The following is a 23,369-nucleotide window of genomic DNA, read 5'->3' as shown; positions in this document are numbered from 1 at the left end:
AAACACTATATCTGTAAATCTATTTCTGTAACAGTAGATGCTGTTTTCATCTTGTGTCTTTTACATCATTTTTGTCTTTTTCATCTTTTTCTTGCTTGTGTTTTACATCTGAGGCCTCTCTTCTACATTTCACATTGCTTTAATGAAGTCAACATTGATAAATTCCTCCAGAGAACACTCCTCTTCTACTGTATTATAATTATGAAAATGAATTCACATATTTAGTGTCAATTGTGACAACCCAATAAAAAAAAGCTCTATGTCTCATTTTTGGTCCCAACCTGAAGTTTGGGAAAAGCAGGTGTCATGGCTCATGATGACAAAGGATCAACATAAATATTTCTGGACTGTCATCTTATTTACAGCTCATCTCTGATAAAAACTGAAGTCTTGCTCACTGGTGAGGAGGCTTTGAAAATCAAAGTCTATACAAAACTGCAAGCACTGGCAGTAAAGACACGCTGACAAGTAAAAAACTGTAGAAGCACATCCAAGATTGTCTGTCATATTACCATGAAAACATTGTCAAAGTTTGATCACCGCTTTCTAAAACCAACTCCATGACACTTTTTTTTCCTTTTATTACCAGTATAATTGACCATTTCAATACTCTGCTGTCATGTCTTGCTAAAAAAAACTATAAATCAACTATAGTTCATTCTATGTGTGTTGCTACACATCAAATAAGTTTTTTTTTTTTTTTTAGATCTCTTCACTGACTGCCACTCTGCCCCAGAATTGGTTCTTTTATTGATTTATGAGGCTCATAGTGGTCAGGTAACACATACACTTTAGCCTACAAACCTTCTCCAGAACTGTCAGGTCTTCTGGAAATGACTTTTTAATTATGAATAATGTCAGTACAAAAACATGTGCAGTGCAGTCAGTATCCTCTTAAAACTGTCTATGATTCAACCTTTCTGACAAACTGAGGGCAGCATCTAGTATTTTCTGCAAACAAACTGAAGGCCCATGTTTGTAATTTGGCATTTAACAGATTTTTTTTTTTTTTTATCATTGTTTTATTTATTTACTCATTTGTCTTATTATGTGATCTGTTGCAGTTTATCTGTAGGAAAGTGTTAGATATTAAGTATGATTGGTAAAAATGTAAATGCAAGTCCCTCTAAATATAATACAGTAGTCAACAAGATATACTAAATTCTGAAGTGTCAAGAATATATTTCGTATCACTATTTTATCCATAAAATCAACACAAAATTTCATGAATATCATGCATTTTATTGGAAATGAGACAAACAATACACAGGTATTGCAAGGTCAACATCTAACTTAACATCATTACAAAGAAAAAAGAAAAAAACTTCATACAAAACATCCAAACAAAAAATCTGAATGCTCGAACATAATCAAAGACAAAATACAGTAGCTGCTGCGCACAAAATGCAGTTATTAATCTTTATTAAAGTTGTTTTGGCTAAAATGTTGCAACAGTTCTGATCAGGTTACATTCATGTGTAAACATTGGTATGAGGCAAGACATTGGAAAACCTACAGTCATTACAGTGTTCTTCTTTCGATTGCATCACTAACAGTAAAATGCAGCTGCAGGACTCGGAGGTAGTCCCTGTCGATGCTGGTTCGGACACAGCATTCCGTTTGTAATCAGAATATCATTTTGACAAACGATTCCTCCACAGGCAGCTGGCTTTCAACCCTGCTTGGTTTTTGGTCGAGGACATCAAAGTAGTCATGACAGAGGAGAGTCAATGGGGCAGGTCATGTCCTAGTCTCTCAGGAACGAACACTAACATAGTTCAGGTTTGAAATGTGCAAAGAAACAACTTTAAGTCCTCTGGGTTTTTCCCATATACTGAAGCATCACTAGCCTATATCTCGATGATTGTTTGACTCTGGGCACTTGTGACAAAATACATTTGGAGGAGGAACATCTCATTTCTGGGAGCTACATTTGAGTCATAGTTAATATGAACATACAAGTCTTTCTTTGATATATTGGTTTTAAACAACACCGGGACAAGAAAAAAGGCATGGATGGGAACTGTCACTTAAACTATAATAACTGTTTACACAGGTATATATACTGTACATACCCAGTTCTTTTCCCACCAAATAAGCAACAGAGCCTTTTCTGATGGAAAATCATTACTGAGACAGGGAATTGCAAATGCAATAGGGCAATAATATATTATATTTATTTTTTCTTTATAAATAACTTTATGGCAGGACAGAAGAACACTTTTCACACACACACACGCACACACTGTGCTGAATTATTTTTGACACCATTGCACCTTTGGGTTTTCCTTTCTGCATTGGCCCTGGTCAGCTGATTGACAGGCTTGTCATTTGGACACAAAGGTTTTTGTAATATTATGAAAAGACAGAGTTCCCCTTCTTGTAACAGTTGTCAGAGATGGTCTGATTGAATAGTAAAACACAGTAAAATAATACAAAGTGTTAAGAAAATGTACCATTAACATGATACCCTATTATCCTTTATATTTGTTCTTTTTAAGAATGCTTTTTAAGGATAACGGATCCCAAGAACGAGCTGCAACACAAAGACACAAAAGGCTTATTGTATATTATGTCATAGCTTCTTCATAAGCCAGAAAAAAAAAAAAGGTTTCATTTATATTTCTGGCTTTCCAAAGACCATTCCAGGATACCGCTCCAGTCTGAGTGGTGGGTTGCCAGGCTTTCTCATTGAATAGGCATCATATTTGTCCAAATACTTCAAACACTACTCTCAAAAGCTTCAGGATATGTCCCGACATAAAGGATGCATACTGAAATATGTCCTCAGTTGTAGGATCTAGAGCTCTGTAGCGCCCTTGTTCTTGCTCTCAAACCTCTGCCTGCTCTGAGGGTCCACAAGGTTCAGGTCCTTCAGGTCTTGAGGCTGTAGTAACTACACTGGAAGTTTCTGGTCCAGGTTGCAGCAGCCCTGATGCCCCTAGCTGAGCTCTGGGGCTGATCTTCTGGTCAGACAGAGGGCTGGTCAAGCCCAGGGTGGTCAGGGCATCCAGGGTACCATCTGGGTCCACCATCATGTCGATGACTACCAGAATGGGAAGAGTGAACATTTCCAGTTAGAAATGTTTAAAATGCAGATCAAATGTTCATACATACAGTCTCAAAAACTCTCAAGAGAAACATCAGATCCATACCAAGCAGCTGTCTCTCTACTCTCCTTAGGTCTTGAATGATGGTTGAAATTTCCTGGTAGAAGAACATAAATAAAACATTAAGACCGGTCGAGGATGATGATTAAGTAAGTGAAAGTTCAACCACCGGATAAATCAACTCATTTCTTCTTACTATTGCTGCAGGAGTAAGTTTGGATCAGAGCCGTGTACACGTAGTAATATTTTATGAGCCCTGTGACTGCATGGTGGATTGACAAATCTCTTCAAGGGTTACTTGAGGCCACGCTGGGTTAAAAGCAACATTTATAACTCTGCCCCTGGCAGAGGCCACAGTTTGATCAAAGCTTTATGGAACTTTTTGCATTGGCAACAACAGCTCATAAGTCTTTATACTTAATTATATTGAGTGTGAGGCCAAGTAAAAGATAAAAAACAAAAAAGAAAAAAGTACAAACACTTTTGATAATGTGGAAATCATTGTAAAACAGGTTAGTGTATGCTACATTTGGGGCGTATCTTAATACTAAAGGGAGCATCTCAGTAAAATACTAATTTGCACATTTCTCATAATGACAAGTCTAAAGTATCTTTGAGTTTCTCTGACAGCTGTAATAATGTCAGCACTCACTATAATGACTTTAGTGTATGATCAGATATTTTGTTGTTTTGCACATCTGCAGAAAAAGGGGAAAGATTGGAATTGAGACTGTGTGGCATCAGTCCTATTTTGTGTACAGCTAATGGATTACTCACATAAATTAATTCTTCAACATTCATTACAGTTGCCATATCAGTTTACTTTTATGTGGGTTTATATTAAATTATAGCAGCGTAAAGCTAAAAAATAAACATTATGATGATTAATTTTTCCTGACATTCCTGTAACTGATCACTTATAATTAAAATGCTTCCCTGTTATCGATAAACCAAACAATGTTACACTTACAAAACTTGTGAGTGAGAGGTAGTTTCCAACACTTGACATTTTTGGCTTTTAGCAAAATGTTCATCGATTGCGCTGTGTAAGACATTTTTAACTTTTCTACTTTCGAAGCCCGGAGCAGTTAAAAAAGGTGAAATGTGCGAATTGGACTTGTTAATCACCTTGTTGGAGCTCTTGAGGAGTAAGGAGTCATGCTCCGCTTGCAGTTTGCTCTCGATCTCTTCCCATTTTAGCTCTTTATCTTTGAAGAGGATCCTATTACAGAAATAGATTAAATGACAACACGTGAAAATATGTTTATTATAGCTCTTAATAGAATATTCAAGTGAGCGTGAGAGTGATCGTATTCATGTGTCAAGCGTATTGCAAGGAAAAAAAACTGTCCTTGCCATCCTATGTGTGATAATGCGTAAGGTTTGTGACTGGGTGTCAGTGAATCTTTGTGATGTGTCGCTCAAAAAGCACAGGTTGGCCTCATTTTAAGCGTAAAACATTGACAGGAATCTCAACAGAGTATTAAATATGTTCCTGTTGTGGCAGTTCTACTCAGTGTTATCATTTCTAACCATGTTATGTATTATAGTTGCACCAAATTATAATATAAGACTTAATTAAATGTGATGGTACCTGATTTTGCAGGTTGTCTTATCCACAGACTGACGTATTCTAGTCGAGAGTTGAGTCACAGATGCGAGTAGTAAACTGTCCAGCGCAGCCTGAAGGATAATAAACAGAAGTGCATCAATGTCAACCTAAATAAAGTTTCCCTAAGGGATAAATAAAATTAATAATATCTCATCATATATTCAACAGTGATAAACTGTAAATCTGAGGAACAGAAGTGGAAACGGGGAGTGAAAATTAAAGATGCAAACCAAGTAATTTAGTATTTACAAATATTTTCATTAATATCAGAGTAACCAGGAGCTCTGTTTCCCCTCAATAAGCACAGTTTAATTATTCAGCATGTCTTTGGCTCCCTCTTGTGACACAAGATGGAAAAGTCTGGTATGTCAAACTCCAGCGACAGACTTTTTATATTATCTAAAAACTCTATCTAAAATAACTGAGAGGGAATATGAAACAAGCCCAGTGGAATAATAATGGTATCTGTGTTTAACATGATAATTATTAACATTCCAGGCAATCCCATGGTGACTTTCTAAGAGTCAGTGTTTGGGGGCAACACTTACCTAATCTAATTTATATTAATTTGTAAGAATCCAGGCTAACATTGTATGACTGAGGGGGAATTGTGAACCGGGATTTCTGTTTTATTAATAACGTGATGCAATGTGCAACAGAGCTTTTACCTTATTAGTGCCTGTCAGTGGAGGCTGGTGAAATTATTTTTTTGAGGGGCACAGTATCCAAGTCAGTTTTCAGCTGCACCATAACCAAATTGTTAAAGTCAGGCATGTCCCTGACAAATGTATTTTCCACTGATAGTATGGACAGTGCATTTAGACCAGGAGTGATGGTAGTGCAGGTAGATCGCATGCAAGGCATTAAAAAAAATAGAAAATCAATGTAAGGGAAATTCTACTCATGGCGGGAATTGAGCCACTGGCATCTTGCATTGATGCCTGTTGTGTAAACCAATGAGCTATACAACCTATACTAATCCAAGCTGGTAAAGCCGCAACTCACATCATCTCTGTTCCATGTCTGACGACGGATAGAACGGGACCCACTAGTGCCTCTGGGGCGGAGCTCTACAGAACGACCGTTGGTTCCCCCAGTGCCACTGTGCTCTGCAGAGGGACCACCCAGCTCCAAGCTGTCATCAAATACACGCTCCTCCAACTTCAAAAAAATATATGAGACATATATGAGACTTACATGTGTCCTGTTTGATCACATGACTCTATTAGCAGCTGCTTTATCACTAACCCATAAGGACCCAGTGTGTCAGTTCCCAAATGAATTTTTCCCTATATTTAACCGTCCTTAAGTGGTTTATCACCATTTATTGCAATATTATCTTCTGTATTTTGTGTTTTTTTCAGGGATAATCAGGTATTCTCCAACATTTAATTTACTAATCACGTAGATGTCCATAAAAGCTTGGATTAAAGTTGAGGGCTATCATTATCAAAAACAGAGAAAATTTAAGAAAATTGACATTTGCAGTAAAATATATCATTAACTGAACATAAACCAAGTGTGTCCATCCACTGTCATTGATCCAACTCCATGGGTTTTACTGGTGATCAATGTTGTAGAAGATGACGGTGTTTCCACATTCACTACAGAACCTCTGAATGTCCAAATGGGTCATATCTGATGACCATGAAAAGACGACAAACTGCATTTTACACCAATTATTTACATGGACTGATAGGATAAGTGAATCAACGGGATTATACAGTTTCTATCAGTAGATGATTTTGGTCGTTGGTGGATGCCTGGGTCTTTATGGGGTAAAATTTTATAGTGATTATACCAGAGCTCCAGGGTCATTGGCTGCAGGACTGACTGAGTCAATCTCTCCTGCCACATCATGGATCTCTCTGGCAAGCATGGCTAGATCTTTGGCTAGGTCTTGGCTAATCCTTTTGAACAAATATGAAATGAAAACAAAACATCAGTAAATAAGTTCTCAATATGCTACAACGGCAGGAGAAACATGTTTTATTCATGTGACATCTACCACCTACCTGGCTATCTCCTCACTGTGGGCCGTCCAGTCTCTCATGTACTCATCCTGTTCCCTGGAGTGCTGCTTCAGGGCAGACAGGCCGGTAGGATTCGGAGTGGGTGGTGCTGAACCTCCCAGCTGGGCTACCCGTGTGGAGGCAAACGGCTGAGTATGGCTCTGTTTGGATATGTGGCGATTTGAGCCGTACTCATCCTCTGAGGTCGAGGCGTACTCCACAGGTATGCGGCGCCATCTTGTCCCAGCTAATATTAAAAAAACATATGTAATGAAAACAAATTAGAAGCTATCACAATAACTATATCAACAGTAACAATTTATGATATGTCTTTGTTGAAGATTTGATTAAGAATGTTCTGTAATGGCATTCTACAGTCTTTTTTTTTTTTTTTTTTATTACTTTTTTTCTTTTATTTCTGTGTAGCAGATTGAAGCAGCTATGAATAACAGACCACTATACACACTTAGAAGAACAGCCTTTTAACCAGAGACTCTATAAAATAAATGGAAAGAGGAACCATCATGTCATCCACTGGTTTCTGAAGTGCTGTTTTGAGGCCAGTAGTGTTCAGTTTTGATATGTTAGAAGTGCTAGTTTAGCTTACTGACTCAAACTCAAACAGTAAACTTCATTAAGCATTATGTGACAAAGTCATTTTACAATGTTTTTAGAGGGAACTATTAACCATAAATGAAACATTAACATTAGTTCAGTCAAACCAAGTTCAGCCCACATATTGGTGGATGATTGACAGCAGCTGATCTCAATACCAGCCCACATCAGCGGATTCTATTGTGCACATCCTATTGGCTAATCTCATGTAGATGCTACGCTATCACTTCTGCTACAACCTGTTGTCTTTGTTGCTCTTTTTCACAACCCACCTCCACCCATGCTCCACTTTTTCATTGTGTTTCTGACTTACTGAATCTCATTTGCTGTCACTAATCACTTTTCCACTGGACATAAGCATACAACTTCACCAATATTTACTAAATGTCGAAAAAACAGAAGTGCATAATGTCATTTTTTTCATTAAATCACAAATGGAATGATTTGTTTATGTATTACCGCAAGATGTCATGAGAAGTCATTCCATAAACATGGTGGCAAACATAAATATCTGTTGTTTTGAATCCAGAATGCTTGTTACCCCTCTACCCTGTACTAAATTCAAAATTCAGTTTCCTCTTGTGTTCACACATACCATACCATGTTTGTTTTAAAACTCTTCTTCTTCACTTGTTGTAACATCCATCAATGTCCATTTTTTTTTTTTTTTTTCACGTGACTAGTTGTGGAAAAAGGTCTTTCCATTGCAGTTTTGCATGATATACCAATTTCACTATCCAAACATATAAAAACCACCTCTTGTCACTGAAAAAACTTTTCAAATAAAACAAGAGTTTGGTGAAATTGTCGTTTTTCCATTAGGCAAATTTTTATGTGCAAGTCACATTCGCACAATTTGAGGGTCAATGGAAAAGCGACTACTGATACCTGCTCTGCTCTTGAACATGTGCACTTCCTGCTTCGGTTTTTGATGTCTGCACATGGAGGGGCAGAGAGCTCCCAGAACAAAGCCATACCGCCAAATATAATGTGTTCTTTATTTTGATGAAAGTGGTCATGACTGAACTATAATGAAGCTGTCCATCCAGAAAAAAAGTTTTTTAATGAATAAACCAAAACATCTGACCCTGCAGACGAGTGAGCTACCATACAGACCTGTGTATCAAAGCCTGACAAGACAGACAGCCTTCAGCCTTCTGATTGGCTGAGATCTGATTAAAGATGGGCCAACAGATCACTTATTAAAAAAAGGAGCCAAATAAAACAGATGAGACCAGAATCCTGATAAAAATCTAAGTATATGTATCTAAGGGAGCCAGGGCTTTTTGGAGTCAACCCGAGTAGCTGTCAGTGGTATTACAACTTATAGATACTTCCACATTAGCTTCATTTTGAAGCTGAGGGCTTTGCCTCTTGTTTTTAATTGACTTTGCTCAAATTATTGATTTTGTGTAATGAGTTGGATATTGCACAGCAAGTGGTCATTATTGTGAAATAAACCCTGACAGGATGATACAGGACTTCTTTATCACCCCAAAAGCTTGACCTACATCATCCCTTGCATAAAAACCATTAAACAGCAGGATAGGAACAGAATTCATACGGTTTAGAGTGAATTGTTTTCTAAAAAAAAAAGAACACTCACATGCAGGTGTGGCATGTCCGTATGAAGAACTGCCTTTACTCTTGTCAGGAAGCTTGGAGGCGCTGTTAGCCCTTGCTCTGGGTCCAGACACTTGTGTCACATTGGATGCCCTTAGTCCTTGTCTGAGAGCATAATCACCTGCTGCACTGCGGGCCCCAACACCCCGACTCCTGGTTACAGTAGCCTCTGAGTCACTCTGAGCAGATGGTGATCCCACCCGTGGCCTCCTGGGTTGAGCCAAAGCTTCTATTCTCGACATTCCCCTTCTGGCCATCCCTGTTCGAGATGTGGAACTGGCGGTGGATGCCTCAGAGGCAACGGACATCCGGTCCATATCAGCTGCTTCAGTGTCAGATGAGTCCCCTAGTCTGGCTCGTCTCAGCAGAGATGCTCTGGTGGGCCTGGGCTTGGGGACACTGCTGCTTTTTGTGGCAGCAGAGGTGGGGGCCTGGACGCTCTTTGCTCGACTGGACCTGGTGCTGGCTCCTACTGTGGTGCTTCCTGTCTGAGCTCTGGCATGTGAACCTCTGGACCCCTGTGTGGAGGCGGGCTGGGAGTCGGACAGAAGGGAGTTGGAATTGACATCATCGTCTGTGAGGTCTAAGGAAGTCCAGGGGCGGTTGGGTTGTTGAGGACCAGCTGCTCTGGTCTTGACCCTCCTCTCCTGGGACTCTTGGCTGCCTGCAGGGCCTTTGCTGGAAGAACACACAATTGTTTTCTCCTTCTGTTGTCCTGTAAGTGTACGCCGCTTCTGGACAACTCTCCTCGCTCCATCAGCTTGACTTACTGTGCTGGTTGTGTCCACGTCTGACTCTGGAGACATGGAGCCTTCGATGGACTGACTTGGTGGGTCTCCTTGGTCTGATACAGTGGTCTCTAAAAAGGCTGCCACAGCTTCAGAGTCTTTCTGCAGTGTAGAGCTGTCAATACCAGTCTCCTTACTCTGAGTTCTGCTACCTGTGTACCCATCTATGCGTGGGATGAGCTCAATGGGCACATTTGCGCTGGGTTTCTCCACAGTAAAACTCTCCTGCCTCAGCAATGGTTTCCCACCACTCTCCTTTGCCTTCTCATCTTCTTTTTTCCTCCTGCGTGCTTCTTCCATTCTCTTCTCCCCACTAGTCAGCGGACGAGGGGGCAGCTTGGCCAGAACACCTGACTGACTCGATCTGCCACCACCGCTGTCCTGTGACTTTGCTGGTGAGGATCGACTGGGGCTGCCGCTGTGACTGCCTACACCTCCACTGCTGTAACCAGGTCGATTCTTACCCCTGGTCAATTTCTCCTCTTGGCTCTCTTTTTCCTGCAGCTCTGTGTCCTGTTTTTCACCCATATCCATGCGCAGGCCAGACCCTGGCGTCCTCCTTCCCAGACCAACCTCCTCACCAGGCAGCTGTGGTAGAGTTCTCCTCTTACGCTCTGTGTATCCAGATGATGCAAAAGAGGTTGAATCTCTGGACTCACTAATTTCAGCTGCAAATACAGAAAACAATTGCTCTTAGTGAAGTAGATAGTAGTAGATAATGTGGTGCAGTAACTGGAAAATGAACCTAAAAAGCAATGTTTTAACAAGTTTGTGAAATAAAAATTTAAGTCATGTTCAGTTAACTTCACTTTTCATCTTAAAGTAAAAGGTTTTTTCTCTGTATGATATAACACCACATTTTCATTACACATAAATAATTTTTGACAGTCAATAATATCTAATAATAGTCCTCAATCGTGTAACTATGTACTTCTATGTAACTATGAGGTATTTGCCACCTCCACCAGTGATTCAGACTACCCTGCCGTTAAAACTTAAAATGGCACCTACATCACTCTTGCTGAGTCATATCAGTCCTCGCAAACTGTGCTTGACAGTAGACATTTATTCAAGTCTCATATTCAATCAACACTCCAGTAAATCCATTATATGATGATGTGCATTATGCTTTATTGCAAAAGACAACCGTAGACTCATCAGTGCTCTCTGTATCACACGATTGGATGGATTTCCTGACAGTCAAAGAAGAAATAGCCCTTTCATGTTACTCATTTATGAAGCTCTACTGCTCTACTCACATCTACAAACTACAGCACAAAAACAATAATTATTTCCTTTTTTTTTTTACTCAGTACAAAAATGCAATAAAAAAAAGTCAAACACAAAGAATACTGGTGAGAACAAAACCAATTAAATGATCTCACTCAAACAAGTACAAACAAAAGGACAAAAAAATGTAAGAAAATACAAACTGAAAAATTCATAACAGGCATGTGAGACAAAAATGTAATAAGTGACTGTTAAATGCTGTGTGAATGTGTATGCCCGTCAACACTACATGCGTATGAGTGCATTTATGGACATGCCACTGGATGCACCTTGGCACAACTTGGAAAGGGGAAGCATAAACTATGTAAAAGTAAACAAGTGGTGCCAGGCACAACAAACCCCGCCCCTCGCACATATCGTAGCTTATTTTGGCATCGATCCAGCTGATGACATCATGTCTATACGTGTGTTGATGTCAGCATATCAATTCCCTCTATATATGTGCCATGTTTGAAGTAAATAGAAATGAAATTGATGGTCAATTTGGTATGAATTCAACCGATAGTTTTGCTGCTACAGACATTTGAAATTTCTCCCATTTTAAGTAAATGGGTGAAAAAAAGTTTTTTAAAATTCATAAAAAATTTGAACTTTGACCTACTGTTCCAAAATGTAATCAGATCTATTTTGGGTCACTGGCAGTCTATAAACCCAGTTTGGTATGAATTCAACCAATAGTTTTTCTGCTAGAGTGGTAACAAACAAACAAACCAAACCAAAAACAATAACCCTTGCCTCCCCTTCATGGGGCGGGGTAATAAAAGTAGACTTAACCTTAGATATCATTCATGTGTGCATTGATGTTGGAAAAAGTGATTTCAGGTACTATCAACCTTTTAATGGAATTACCTATAAATTGTCCTCAAGTGAGTGATCCAACTCTAACCACTTAAGGGTGACATCTGAGCCATGTTCAGACCAATGTAGTCTAGGTTGTGTTTCAGCCACAAAACGAAACACAGACACTAGACGTTCCCTTTCAGATTACATCTAATACATGCATTATATTCACATCCATTAAAACATCCACTCCATGAGGAGAGTGAATTTTAAAATGTTAAAGCTTTATTATTGACTGTTATTGTGGGCCTTTGTGAGTGGTGTTTGCATGTTGTCCCAATATCTGTGTGGGTGCTCTTCAGGTACTCCAGCTTCCTCCCCCCCGTCCAAAGACATCCACTGTTTCTGACTGGTGACTCTTTTGCAGGTCTGTCCAGTCTCAAATAGAAAGCATTCAGAGGGGGCAAAGTTCTCCACTAGATTGTGACACTATACATTTATAGAGTAAAACACAATGAAATCAGATGAGTTTTTACTGAAGCTATTAATTTAAAAACTTGCCCTATGTTAAGAAATAGAAACTTTTGGAATTTTGGGAACTTTTTTTGGCCTTTTTTTTTTGGCAGTAATGAGAATTCTAATAAAATACCAAATCTTACACTATATATATCTCTGCAAATCACTTAAACTGATCAACCAAAGCATATACAACTTGGTTCAGACAGGAATTCATAGCTACCTCTGTCCTCTGTGACCATGATGTGAGTCTCGCCTCCTGATCCCTCTGGGTCCGTCCGAATGTGACTGGCAGCTAGTGTTGCCCACTGTGAGACCCAGCGAGGACCGCCAACCATTAGTTCCTCAGGCAGGACCTGGATGAGGACAGTATGACAAATAAGTAAAACCTTAGTCTAAAGAAGCCTAAAAATCACCAACATAAAAGAAGCACAGGACTAGAGCTGGGATCAGATTGTAAGTGTTTGAGCAGAATGCTTTTCTTTTTGCACCTCTGTCTCCATGCGCCCGGGCTTTCCTCTTTCTCCTGCTCCAGACCTCTGGGATGTGATCCTCTCTCTTTGTTCACCAACACCCAACCTGGACACACAGACTGGCTCCTGCTCATCCACACCAAACACCTGAACCACACAAAGACACACATGCAAACAGGTACTCTTATACTGAAATACTGACTGACATGGAAAACATTTATAACTTTCACAACTTTCTATTTCCGCACTTTATCAATCATTTTTCTCGCCTCTTCCTCTTCATGGTCTCCATTCTCCAGCTCAATGGTATAGGTCCCTCTGTCACTAAAGTCATCCCCGTGATGACAGCACTCGTCACGTCCACTTTGCTGATGAGGTGCCGAACCCCGCCGCCTCTCCACTAACCCACTTGCAGCTTTAGAATTTGAAGTCTTGCGACGTCGTGCAGGACTGTCCTCCTCTGCAAAGAGACCCTCTGGTACATTAGCACGGCCCTCTCGGATCTTCATCCCTGGTCCGCCCCATAGCCCCCATGAACGCTCCTCCAGAACCGCAGCCCTACGCTGGTCTCCGAGTGCGTTCTCCGAGTCACTCTGAGTGCCATCCTCGTGTTTACTTCCTGGGTCAGAATGTAAAGAGAGAAGCATGAATGAAACCGAACCTAATGGAGTTCACACATTTCAGGATAAATTCAGTCCACTCATCTTACTACTACTTTAGGTTATTCTCTTTAGGGGTTGAAGCAAATCACATGCTTTTGTCTGACCCTGTCCCCTGCTGCCACTACCCCCCCCCTCCTTTCACACCATTGACCTGCACGTCCTCCTTCACCACATCCATAAATCTCCTCTTTGGTCTTCCTCTTTGCCTCCTGCCTGATTGCTCCATCTTCCTCATCCTCCTACCAGTATATTCATTTTCCCTCCTCTGCACATGTCCAGACAATCTCAATCTGGTCTTGTCCCCCAAAACCAACCTGAGCTGTCCCTCTGATGCGCTCCTTCCTAATCCTGTCAGTCCTTGTCACTCCCAAAGAAAATCTCAACATCTTCAGCTTTGTAATCACCTGCTCTGCCTGTTGTCTTTCAATACAGTACAATTATGCACTCATGCATGTTGTATAAATGGCTGCATGCACACACACACACACACACACACACGCACACCTTTAAGACTCCTCAGGTGCACTGGGACATCACTCTTCACGCTTTCCCCATCCTCCTCTGCAGCCGTCTCTTTGAGAGCCAATGGCAGCTCATTCTGGGCCAGCCAGTCTGCAACTTTAACCTCTGCTGCCACCATTGCCGTCTGAAGTGGGCTAAGTTCCTCCCCCACGGCTCTTTTAGGACGGGGCCTGGTCTCTGGTCCCACCTTGGCCACTCGATCCTTTACAGTTACTTTACCTGATGCCCCGGGGTCAAACTCAATGGTGAAGGAAGCGTGGCCATGAACAGGCTCCGCAGCAGAGGAAGCATCTGGCTCTCGAGAGGGGGCCTCGCTATCCGCTTTACCTCCCGAAGGCGTGTCCTTGGTCGGAATCTCAAAGTAGCTCGGCTCCTGATTGGACATTGTTTGCAGGGCAGATTTTGGGGTCTCATTTTTCCTGGTGTCTGAAAGTATAAAGACCATGTAATATATTTATTGACTGAAAGCTAATTTGCTATCAACTTAAAAATGATTTCATATTTAAATACCTGTTTCAGCTTTTTCTCGCTTCCTATCTGAACTCTTTTCCTCTGGCCTCCCTGACTGTTGCTCATCAGTGTCTCCGTCTCCCCACCAGGCAGGCTGACCATAGAGCGGTGTGCCCCTGTGCAACACTGCTACATCCACTGGAAAAACAATGCATTAGTTTTTAAGTCTTTAATGGAAATGACATGTCTACATTAGCTACAAATAAAAACTTCTGAAAAAACTCTAGAGGAAAACACTACAGTGAAGCAAAATAGTGGATCACTCTGTCTATAGCTGACATGGTTATTGGCCGTATTATCTAGTTTAAGGGGTATTTGATCACAAACATTAGTACAGTCTGATTCTGACTCTCTACTTTATACTACTTGATATTATCTCCTACTGCTGCTGAAAGTAAAAAGAATGTTTAAAGTTCAAAGAGTTCATTCTGATTTAGTCAAACAATAATGAACATAAAAAAAACACTAAAATCAAGTAAATGAACAACAAAATGTACAAAAGTAAATGAAATAAGGCAGATAAGGATAGCAAATGAACAAACAAAGCACAAAATGAATAATAATGCAGTGAGTTTATGTGGTGCTTTACACTGAATCCATTATTCACTGACTCCACAGTCACAGTGGTGGGGGTAAACTACATCTGGAGCCATAGGTGCCCCGGGGCAGACTGACCACCACCACCACCACCACACAGTCATTTGGATTCATCCACCAGGATGAGTAACACCGGAGGGAAGGTGGATGAAGTATCTTGCCCAAGGACACAGCAGCACATGACTGGGATAAAATGGGATTTGAACCACCAACACTGTTGTTATTGGATGATCTGCTGTACCTCCAGAGCCACAGCCACCCCATTATGAGTGAGTAATGAATAAAATGAACAAAAAGCAACAAAGTGAATATTTTGGTAGAGCAATGACCCCTCTGTCTAGGAAATAACTTGGAGGCGGATATTTACTTTTTCCGCTGTTTTTGCACATTTCCTAAACATCTGCTGAAAATGTGTAATATGAGTGAACCTTACTCCGCTTGAATTTATGTATTGTCTTTAACCGTTTTAATCTAAATAGGACACTGTGTGGGATGTGAGGACATGGGACAAAAATACTGCACAGTCACCTGGTCATTCTAAGATACATACTTGTGTATGTTGTTTACACAGGTATAAAACGGACAAAAGCCACTAATCTTCACATTTAAGCAGCTAGGATCTATGTTTATTTACTACTGTTTATCTGTAAGTACATTTAGCTCCTTTTCAAACTTTCAACCACTGATATGCTAACCTACATCTTCAGTAAACCTGTGTTAAAGGCCTAAATTTGCCATGCTGATAGAGTAATAGACCTGTTTTCCCTGATACTCCCACCTGTTGTCTTGTCCTCCACTCTGCTGGCCTCGGGGGGCTTAGCGGCAGCCCCCTCACACACTGGAGCTGCTGCTGCCTCTGATGGTTTCACCTCTGACTTTGCAGTCTCCGCCTCCATAGGCTTTTTCTGATTGAGTTGCAGCTGGCTGCTGAGCTTCTCATGCTTCTCATGAAAGATGGGATGACAACAGAAAGAATTTAGAGTGATAAAGATTAAACAGGACTGTAAAACTAGTAACTATAAAGAAACTAAACTTTATGAAACACTCTATGTCACGAAGATATATTCCTTCTACTTCTGAATTCGATTATGCATCTACCTTGCCTTTTTATTTCTACCAGTGCAGTTTACTGTGATGAAAAAGCAGATTCATCACTCTGACAAAGTACTGTTTTCCCCACATTCAGCAGAATTCTTTGCTGTCCCTGACTGAAATCTACATCTCAGGTACTTTCTATAAACTGATGAAAAAACACAAGCTGGCTGCCATGTTTTTGAGCAAGCATATTTACTCCGTATGCTGACGTGAACACATGAGCTTTCAATAACAGCAATCAGTTTCTCATTACATGCACAGTGTGCTGGCTAACCTTCAGGGCCTCCTCGGGAATATGTAGCTCTCCTCGAACCACAGTGAACAGGTTGGTATGTGAGGCAGGTTAAGGTAAAAACAACAACGACAACCATGCACTGATCGCCTTATCTATTATGCACAAGGCAGAGTACAATGAGCATTCAAAGCTATTCAACAACAGATAAAGTTACAGAGCAGTCCATGTCCGAAGGCTGTGTGTCACTGCCACCGGAAACATAAAACAAGACCATATTTAAAGGATATCATATCCAAACCTCAATTTGTCATCAATTTTCAGCGTGACATAGATCTGCTCCTGTATTCTGACGTCATTGACGAATGTCTACAAACAGAAAGAAATTGTGTTTAATGATAATATTATAGGGATGAGACCATCGAATGTGAGTGTAGTTAAGAGTAAAAACTGATGTGTGTCTCTGGTATTTGAATGCAAACAATCAAATTTTGTGATTGGTCTAAATATTTACACTGCATTTAGCCAAAGGTTTGTAGCTGCAGTAAATAACAAAAAAGGAGCTAATTTTGTAAAATAGAAGTGAATTTTATAGAATAAAAAAAAGTTTATACCCCTTCAAATGTGATTTTATGACTGATATTAAACTAAAATACCATATCTGACACTTTGAATGTATTTTAAAGAATGTAGTAGTGAAAATAATAATAATACACAGGAGTAAATTCTTTAAATCAAACCGATTTCTTGAACTTCAGCAGCGATTTAAAGATAAAACCATTCAGTGTTAGAATTAATCATGATTTACATATGGATAATTGCACTAGAATTAATGTTGAAGCTTTAGCATATGTTGTAAAACTATGATGTATGATATAAAACTCTTTAAAGCATCAAATGGAGAGGTTTTGACAGCAAATAAATAACACACTCACCCCATTTAAGCTGCCCAAGTCTTTAACTTTATGTTCATCTGTATTTGGCTCGTAGTTGATGACGGCGTGCTGTTTGTCCACACTGCGGGACTGAATCACACAAAATCCACTCCATCAGTGTAATCTGTGCTAATCTCAATGCATCAGACACAGCAGTCTGAAGAAATGACAGCTCAGAGATTGTATCCACTGGAGTTGCTTTACCTGCAGCATGAGCTCACAGTCGTCCCTCCCCACGAAGATCATCTCTCTGGGGAGACGGTGACGTGTCCCGCCGCCACTCACCAGGAACCAGGAAGTCAGACTCATCTCTGCCTTGGTTCACCTTTCACCCTTAAAGCATCCTGCTGAGAACACAAACATTGTTTTTGATATGTATATTACTGTTAGAAGTTATTTTGATGTGAAATGCTGTTGTGAAATGGACAAAGTACATCTGTAATATATTTAGCATTTTGTGTTTTGTGCTTAGTCAGAATTTAATCTGATGTGTAGGATTTTTAAGTTATTTATGGGATCTGACATGGGAATTTAGGGTAGGTAGAAGGATGGGATAAGGGAGTGTATATAGTATATAAGTTAAAAATCATCCCGCTCCGTTTTGAATGTTTTCTTTTCTAATACAAATCTTTTTTGTTGTTTGATTTTAATGTTATATTCGAAGTAAACAAACAAGCAAACATCAATATCCACTGTGTATCTACCTATCTCTCTGTGTCTGAATCTTTCTAAATTCATCTTGTGAGTCATGCTTTGATGGATAAAAACTTCTTCCAGGGCTTCACAGGAGTCAAAGAGGCATCCTGTTTTATGCAATTACAAGCAAATGACGAGCATGTGGGTGAGAGGGTGTTAGATGTACAGTTGCTATTTCAGGTATCACCCGAAGACAGTAACATACTTAGCTCTGCTGTAGAGCAACTGACAACATGGGGGGAAAAATTGCTGCTGTATACTTACAGAGGTGCAGGCATCTTGCAAAACTCCCAAATTGAATTACTCAGCAGAATCACCCATAAAAATCCAGATCCATGTCACTGCAGGGGGGGGGGGGGAGAGGAAGCAGATACTGAGGAAACAAGTGAGGATGGATATCTTTGGGGAAATTATTTAAAAAAAAAAAAAAAAAAAAAAGCAGAACACAACAGCTAATTTAATCGATCAACCACAGGACAACATCACATATTTCCAACAAAACCCAGAAAAAGTACCCAGCAGAGATAAGAAAGAGAGCAATCATCATCTCCTGTGAAAATCCATCCCTTGTCCCCATGATGCTCTCATATGATTTCCATGCACATAAAACAGCACAACAACAAACACAACAGCTCTGTTCACAGAAACAAGCGGCCGGTTCTGCTGTGGGAGCATCATCATCATCATCATCATCCTCACCATCATCAGCAGGCAGGCCTTGCTGACTCACGCTCTGTGGGACCCATAGGTGAATGAACGGGCTTCAATTACGCACACTAGGTCAAATTTGCGCTTCCTGTGTATGTATGTGTGTGTGTTCTGTGTAGGTGTGTGTGTGTGTGTGTGTAGGCCTATACATGGTGTGTGTGCATTAACTCCATCCGAATGGGCCGTGACATCTCCTCCTTCACTCTCTCTCTCTCTTCCTCTCTATGGATGGACGGGTTAACCCTTCTATCAGACTGGCTTCAGTGGCCCACATTTCGGTGTTTACGCCTGGCCGCACACGGGTCCCCATCCACTGGCGGATATAAATCCACTCTGCAAATTATCATACATCAACCCTGCGTGGAAGCAAAGGCAACCCACGGCTCATAGTCGGTCAATGACAGGCAGAAAATTAGCCCGGTTAGGCCATGTCTCAGTCCAGCGTTTACCACGGAGCGGTTTAACATCACTCCAGGGTGGACGATTCACTTAAAATAAGATGATTTTTAGTAAATATCACGCGTTTTATGGTGGAAATCCACGTAGGCCTGTCCCAGTGTGTTAATTACCGACTTGTCATATGGAAGCAGCCTATTTATCCACGACTAGGATATCCCCGTGGATTTACGCACGCTTCTCCACCAAACGCAGGCTAATTTACAAACACATAATACCAATAATCACGTGTTTGAACGCAGACTGAATCGGGTTAAGGTTTAGGATAGTGATGTGCAGATCAGGCTCTCTTTTCTGGTTCCGGGCGACATAGCCTATAGGTTTTGTCGCACAAACACAGCGATGTTCATTTTAGCGCGTCCATCCTCACCGTCGAGGACCGGAGGAAGCATCGGTAAAGCCAAACAAACGGAGGAGCACAAATGTCACTCACCAGCTGATCCGTGTGCAAACAATCAGCATCCGATATGTGGAGGGTTTGGGAGAAGCGGTGGTCCTGCTGCTGCTCCTGCATACCCGCTGCCCAGCCCTGCTCCTCCAACACTGGCCTGTCTGGGCCTCACGGTGGCGCTATGTCCTCAAGAAGGAACAGAACGGAAGGTTATGTAATAGTAGAGGCCTGAAGACAGCAAACTGTGAGCGGCCTGGAACAGCATCTTAAAAAGGGCGAGCTGTGGATTTGTGGAAAATGATGATAAATACACAAGCAGTGACAAAGCAGGTTAGCCTCTCCATCTCAAACCAGTAAAATAACAGCATAATAATCTTTAAATAATGATAAGTCCAAGTTTTCTTTCTTTCTTTCTTTTTTTTAGTTTAGTTTATTTTGAATATGCAACAAGATGAAGTATCTTACTTAGTCCTTAGAAATAAAACAGGTAGTAAGAAGTCATGGAAGAAAACAAAAAACAAAACTTATACTATACATGACTTCATTTGCACTTTCAAAAAGGAGTTGGAGGAAGTAGAACTTACTTAATCCCGCCCCTTCTCCACACAACAGTCTATCCTTTAGCTTCCTATTAGCAAAATATATGAAAAGTCAAGTCCCTTAGATCTTAGATTTTGTTAGTAATTAACCTCACTTACCATCCTCACATACACATACATACACACACACCCATACTGACATACCAGAAAAGTAAATAAATAAATAAGTACACACATATATACATAACTCATTAAAGGCAACACAAATGAATACGCAATAAAGTAAACAATAAGACAAGGTAAACAACAACAGCAATCAAACAAAACATAACAATCAACAAGCACACAAAAAACAAGGAACAAACACAATCAGACAAGACAGAATATTAATGTAACAAAAGTATTGCTTTTTGTTTTAGTGGAAAAATGTCAAATTAAATAATGAAAACGTTCAAATTTACACACTATTCTGTCACAAAAAAATGTGAATATCCTGAACAACCTGAAATTTATTAAGAAAAATAAGTACATTTTAAATACATAATCATCACTGTTTATAGGTTATTGAGCTATTATTACAGAATTAAAAACAAAAGTTTCAGGGAAAAAACAGCTTCTATAAACCAAAGTGGTAATATTTAGTGTGACCTCTCTTTGCACTTAACATGTCTTTAAGCTTTTTGTTCGGACAATAATAGATTTATGACATAATTGTTCTGGTGTTTTATACCAGGTTTCATGCAACACATGTCAGATGTTTCTAACTGTTTGTGCTGCTTCTTCTCATGAGGTCAGGGGTCACACTAAATAGAGACTTTAACCTTTAGAACAAATTTAGTTTATTTTTACCCCGTCCCCCAAAGGGGAGGCAAGGGGTATTGTTTTTGGTTTGGTTTGTTTGTTTCTTTGTTTGTTAACACTCAAGCAGCAAAACTATTGGTTAAATTCATACTAAATTGGGTTTATAGATTGCCAGTGACCCAGAATGGATGTGGTTACATTTTGGGAAATGTAGGTAAAAGTTAAAAAAATTTTTTATGAATTTTTAAAATATTTTTCCCCATATACTTATAATGGGGGAAATTGCAAATGTCTATAAAAACACCGATTTTGGTTCAACTTATTTTAAACTTGGCACATATATAGAGGCAACTGAGATGCTGACATCAGCATATGCATAGACATGATGATATCAGCTGGATCGATGCCAAAATAAACTACAATACATGCGAGAGGTGGGGTTTGTTGTGCCTGGAACCACTTGTTTAATTTTATTTTTTGTGTCATTTAAGGGTGTGAAAATATTTCCTGTGTTTTGTGAAGAAAGGAGAACAAGGAATAAATATGTGTGTTCATTTAAATCCTGCAAAAATAACAAAGCTGAAGGTGGCCTCAGACTTCTGTTCAGTACTGTATTAGTCATTTAGAATTTCCACCTGATTTTGAAGGTTTTGAAAAAATAATACTTAATAATCAAAAAAGGTTTGACGATACTTATGTGTTCATGCATTGTATTCTTTTATAATGAACAATTTAAACTATATTATTGATGATAAAATAACAACTGCAATGATCTTAAGTTTAGTTAATGTAACTGCATTTAGAATGTAAGTTACTGAAAACAGCCTGTAAATGTAACAAAATTTTCAACTAATATTTAACACATTATATTCTTTTACTGTGAAATGAAGTTGGCTATTTGAATGATTTAAGTTGCATTTCATTATTTTAGAACATCTAAATTAATGTGTTACAACTTTAAATCTATTTAATCATGTTAGCATCTGAACTGTAATAATAATACTATTATTATTAGAAAGAAGAAGAAGAAGGAGAAGAAGAAGAAGAAGAAGAAGAACAACAACAACAACAACAACAAGAAGAACAAGAAGAAGAAGAACAAGAACAAGAACAAAAAACAACAACAGTGAACACACTATCAAGGTGCTCCATGGTACTTCTATGTAACAACATACTATAGGTGAGTATTTGCTGTGACCCTGTGTTTAATGTTCCTATGTTTAGACACTAGATGGAGCCAAAGTATTGAGATGACACATGAGGAATGCTCTGTAGTTCAACCTGATCCTTTACTGTGAGGCTTCAGAAGACAAACACTGACACTTCTACGGGAACCAACTCTGCAAACTAAACCTGTTTGTTCAGAATAACAACATTTCAATGCAGATTTCTCTCACTGTGAGGTGTTAAAAAAAAATGTCTAATTTGGTGAATTTTATCCAGAAGTAATGCAACGTCATTCATGGTTTTTGTTTGGGTTAATTTTGCTCTTTATTACATTTACATTTATTGCATACGAAAAAGCATGAATCAGTGTCTTCTATGTGTTGTGACCCTGCATTATGTGTTGTAGTTTCAGACAAAATAAAACAGTTAAACAGCTTGTTATAACTATATCAACAGATTCTGCAGCTATACATCCTAAATCAAGTCAATAGGTCCCATCTCTCGCTCTATATACTACACAAATAAAGAATGTTACAGCTTTTACACTGGCCACAAATGCCTGAATTTATTCTTTTTAACCACCTTCTAGCTTTTAATAGGCTACCTGTTGTAGGCCTATTCTCCAGTTTATGCTCTGTCCTATAAGCACAAAAAAGACAGAATTGCACTTTTATTTGATTATTTTCTATGAACGGTTAACATTCAGGGTATAATACATTTACATGTTGAGGTAATGTGATATTAAATTGAATTATACTGTTAAATCAATGTGTCAGTATAGTGTCTTAGAGGTCTTATTTATTTAGTTGTTATAAAGCAGGTTTGGCGACCTTCCCCTTCCTCCTCTATGAATTATTATTATTACAGTAATGATATAATGCAGCTTATTTAATCTTAATGGCTTTCTTTCTTTCTTTCTTTCTTTCTTTCTTTCTTTCTTTCTTTCTTTCTTTCTTTCTTTCTTTCAAGTCATAGGATTTATTGTTTGATAACTTGCTTATTTTCAGTGCTTCACGGTCAGGCAAGTAAACACTGTCTTTCCACTAAAATGCATCTGAATAATCACGTTTAGAATCCAATGGCCTCCAATGGCCCTTTAATCTATAATTGTATATAATCGCTGCATATCCAAACATCTCTAATAAACATGAATGAATGCGCGCTGCGTGGATCAGTTGTTTTACACTCCTTGGTTCACGCGCTCTGTGCTGCTTTCAGGACAACTCAAGTCTCTCTCTC

General features: G+C 39.4%; 1 protein-coding gene across 3 annotated transcripts; it reads right to left on the bottom strand.

Annotated features, from left to right (window-relative positions):
- Positions 1–1,221: 1,221 nt before the first annotated feature.
- cep170ab (centrosomal protein 170Ab) lies at positions 1,222–19,771 on the bottom strand. 3 transcript variants are annotated; one of them, XM_030144958.1, is made up of 20 exons: positions 19,666–19,771; positions 18,333–18,409; positions 17,577–17,719; positions 17,373–17,462; positions 16,728–16,806; positions 16,480–16,538; positions 15,889–16,051; positions 14,514–14,651; positions 13,986–14,429; positions 13,068–13,438; positions 12,838–12,966; positions 12,570–12,702; positions 8,956–10,428; positions 6,738–6,981; positions 6,524–6,632; positions 5,728–5,883; positions 4,705–4,793; positions 4,239–4,332; positions 3,156–3,207; positions 1,222–3,046 (listed from the first exon to the last, which is right to left on the bottom strand). In XM_030144958.1, exons 3-20 carry the CDS (start codon positions 17,679–17,681, stop codon positions 2,832–2,834), a joined length of 4,143 nt encoding a protein of 1,380 aa, XP_030000818.1. In that variant the 5' UTR covers positions 17,682–17,719; positions 18,333–18,409; positions 19,666–19,771; the 3' UTR covers positions 1,222–2,831. The 3 variants fall into 3 exon arrangements, with proteins under 3 accessions (XP_030000818.1, XP_030000833.1, XP_030000826.1); XM_030144973.1 differs by having other exon boundaries at positions 13,089–13,438; XM_030144966.1 differs by having other exon boundaries at positions 17,577–17,716.
- Positions 19,772–23,369: the final 3,598 nt, after the last annotated feature.

The sequence above is a fragment of the Sphaeramia orbicularis genome, chromosome 1, assembly GCF_902148855.1.
Source record: "Sphaeramia orbicularis chromosome 1, fSphaOr1.1, whole genome shotgun sequence".
Classification (NCBI taxonomy): domain Eukaryota; kingdom Metazoa; phylum Chordata; class Actinopteri; order Kurtiformes; family Apogonidae; genus Sphaeramia; species Sphaeramia orbicularis.
This window is presented reverse-complemented; position numbering and strand designations above follow the sequence as displayed.

What these genes read in the sequence shown, in the direction of transcription:
- cep170ab (XM_030144958.1), bottom strand. Translation starts at nt 17,681, where the DNA reads ATGAGTCTGACTTCCTGGTTCCTGGTGAGTGGCGGCGGGACACGTCAC. An exon ending in CCGGGCGCATGGAGACAGAG is followed by an intron (nt 12,703 to 12,837) that starts GTGCAAAAAGAA and finishes GTCCTCATCCAG; the next exon opens with GTCCTGCCTGAGGAACTAAT. An exon ending in CGGACATGCCACACCTGCAT is followed by an intron (nt 6,982 to 8,955) that starts GTGAGTGTTCTT and finishes TTTTAATATTAG; the next exon opens with CTGGGACAAGATGGCGCCGC.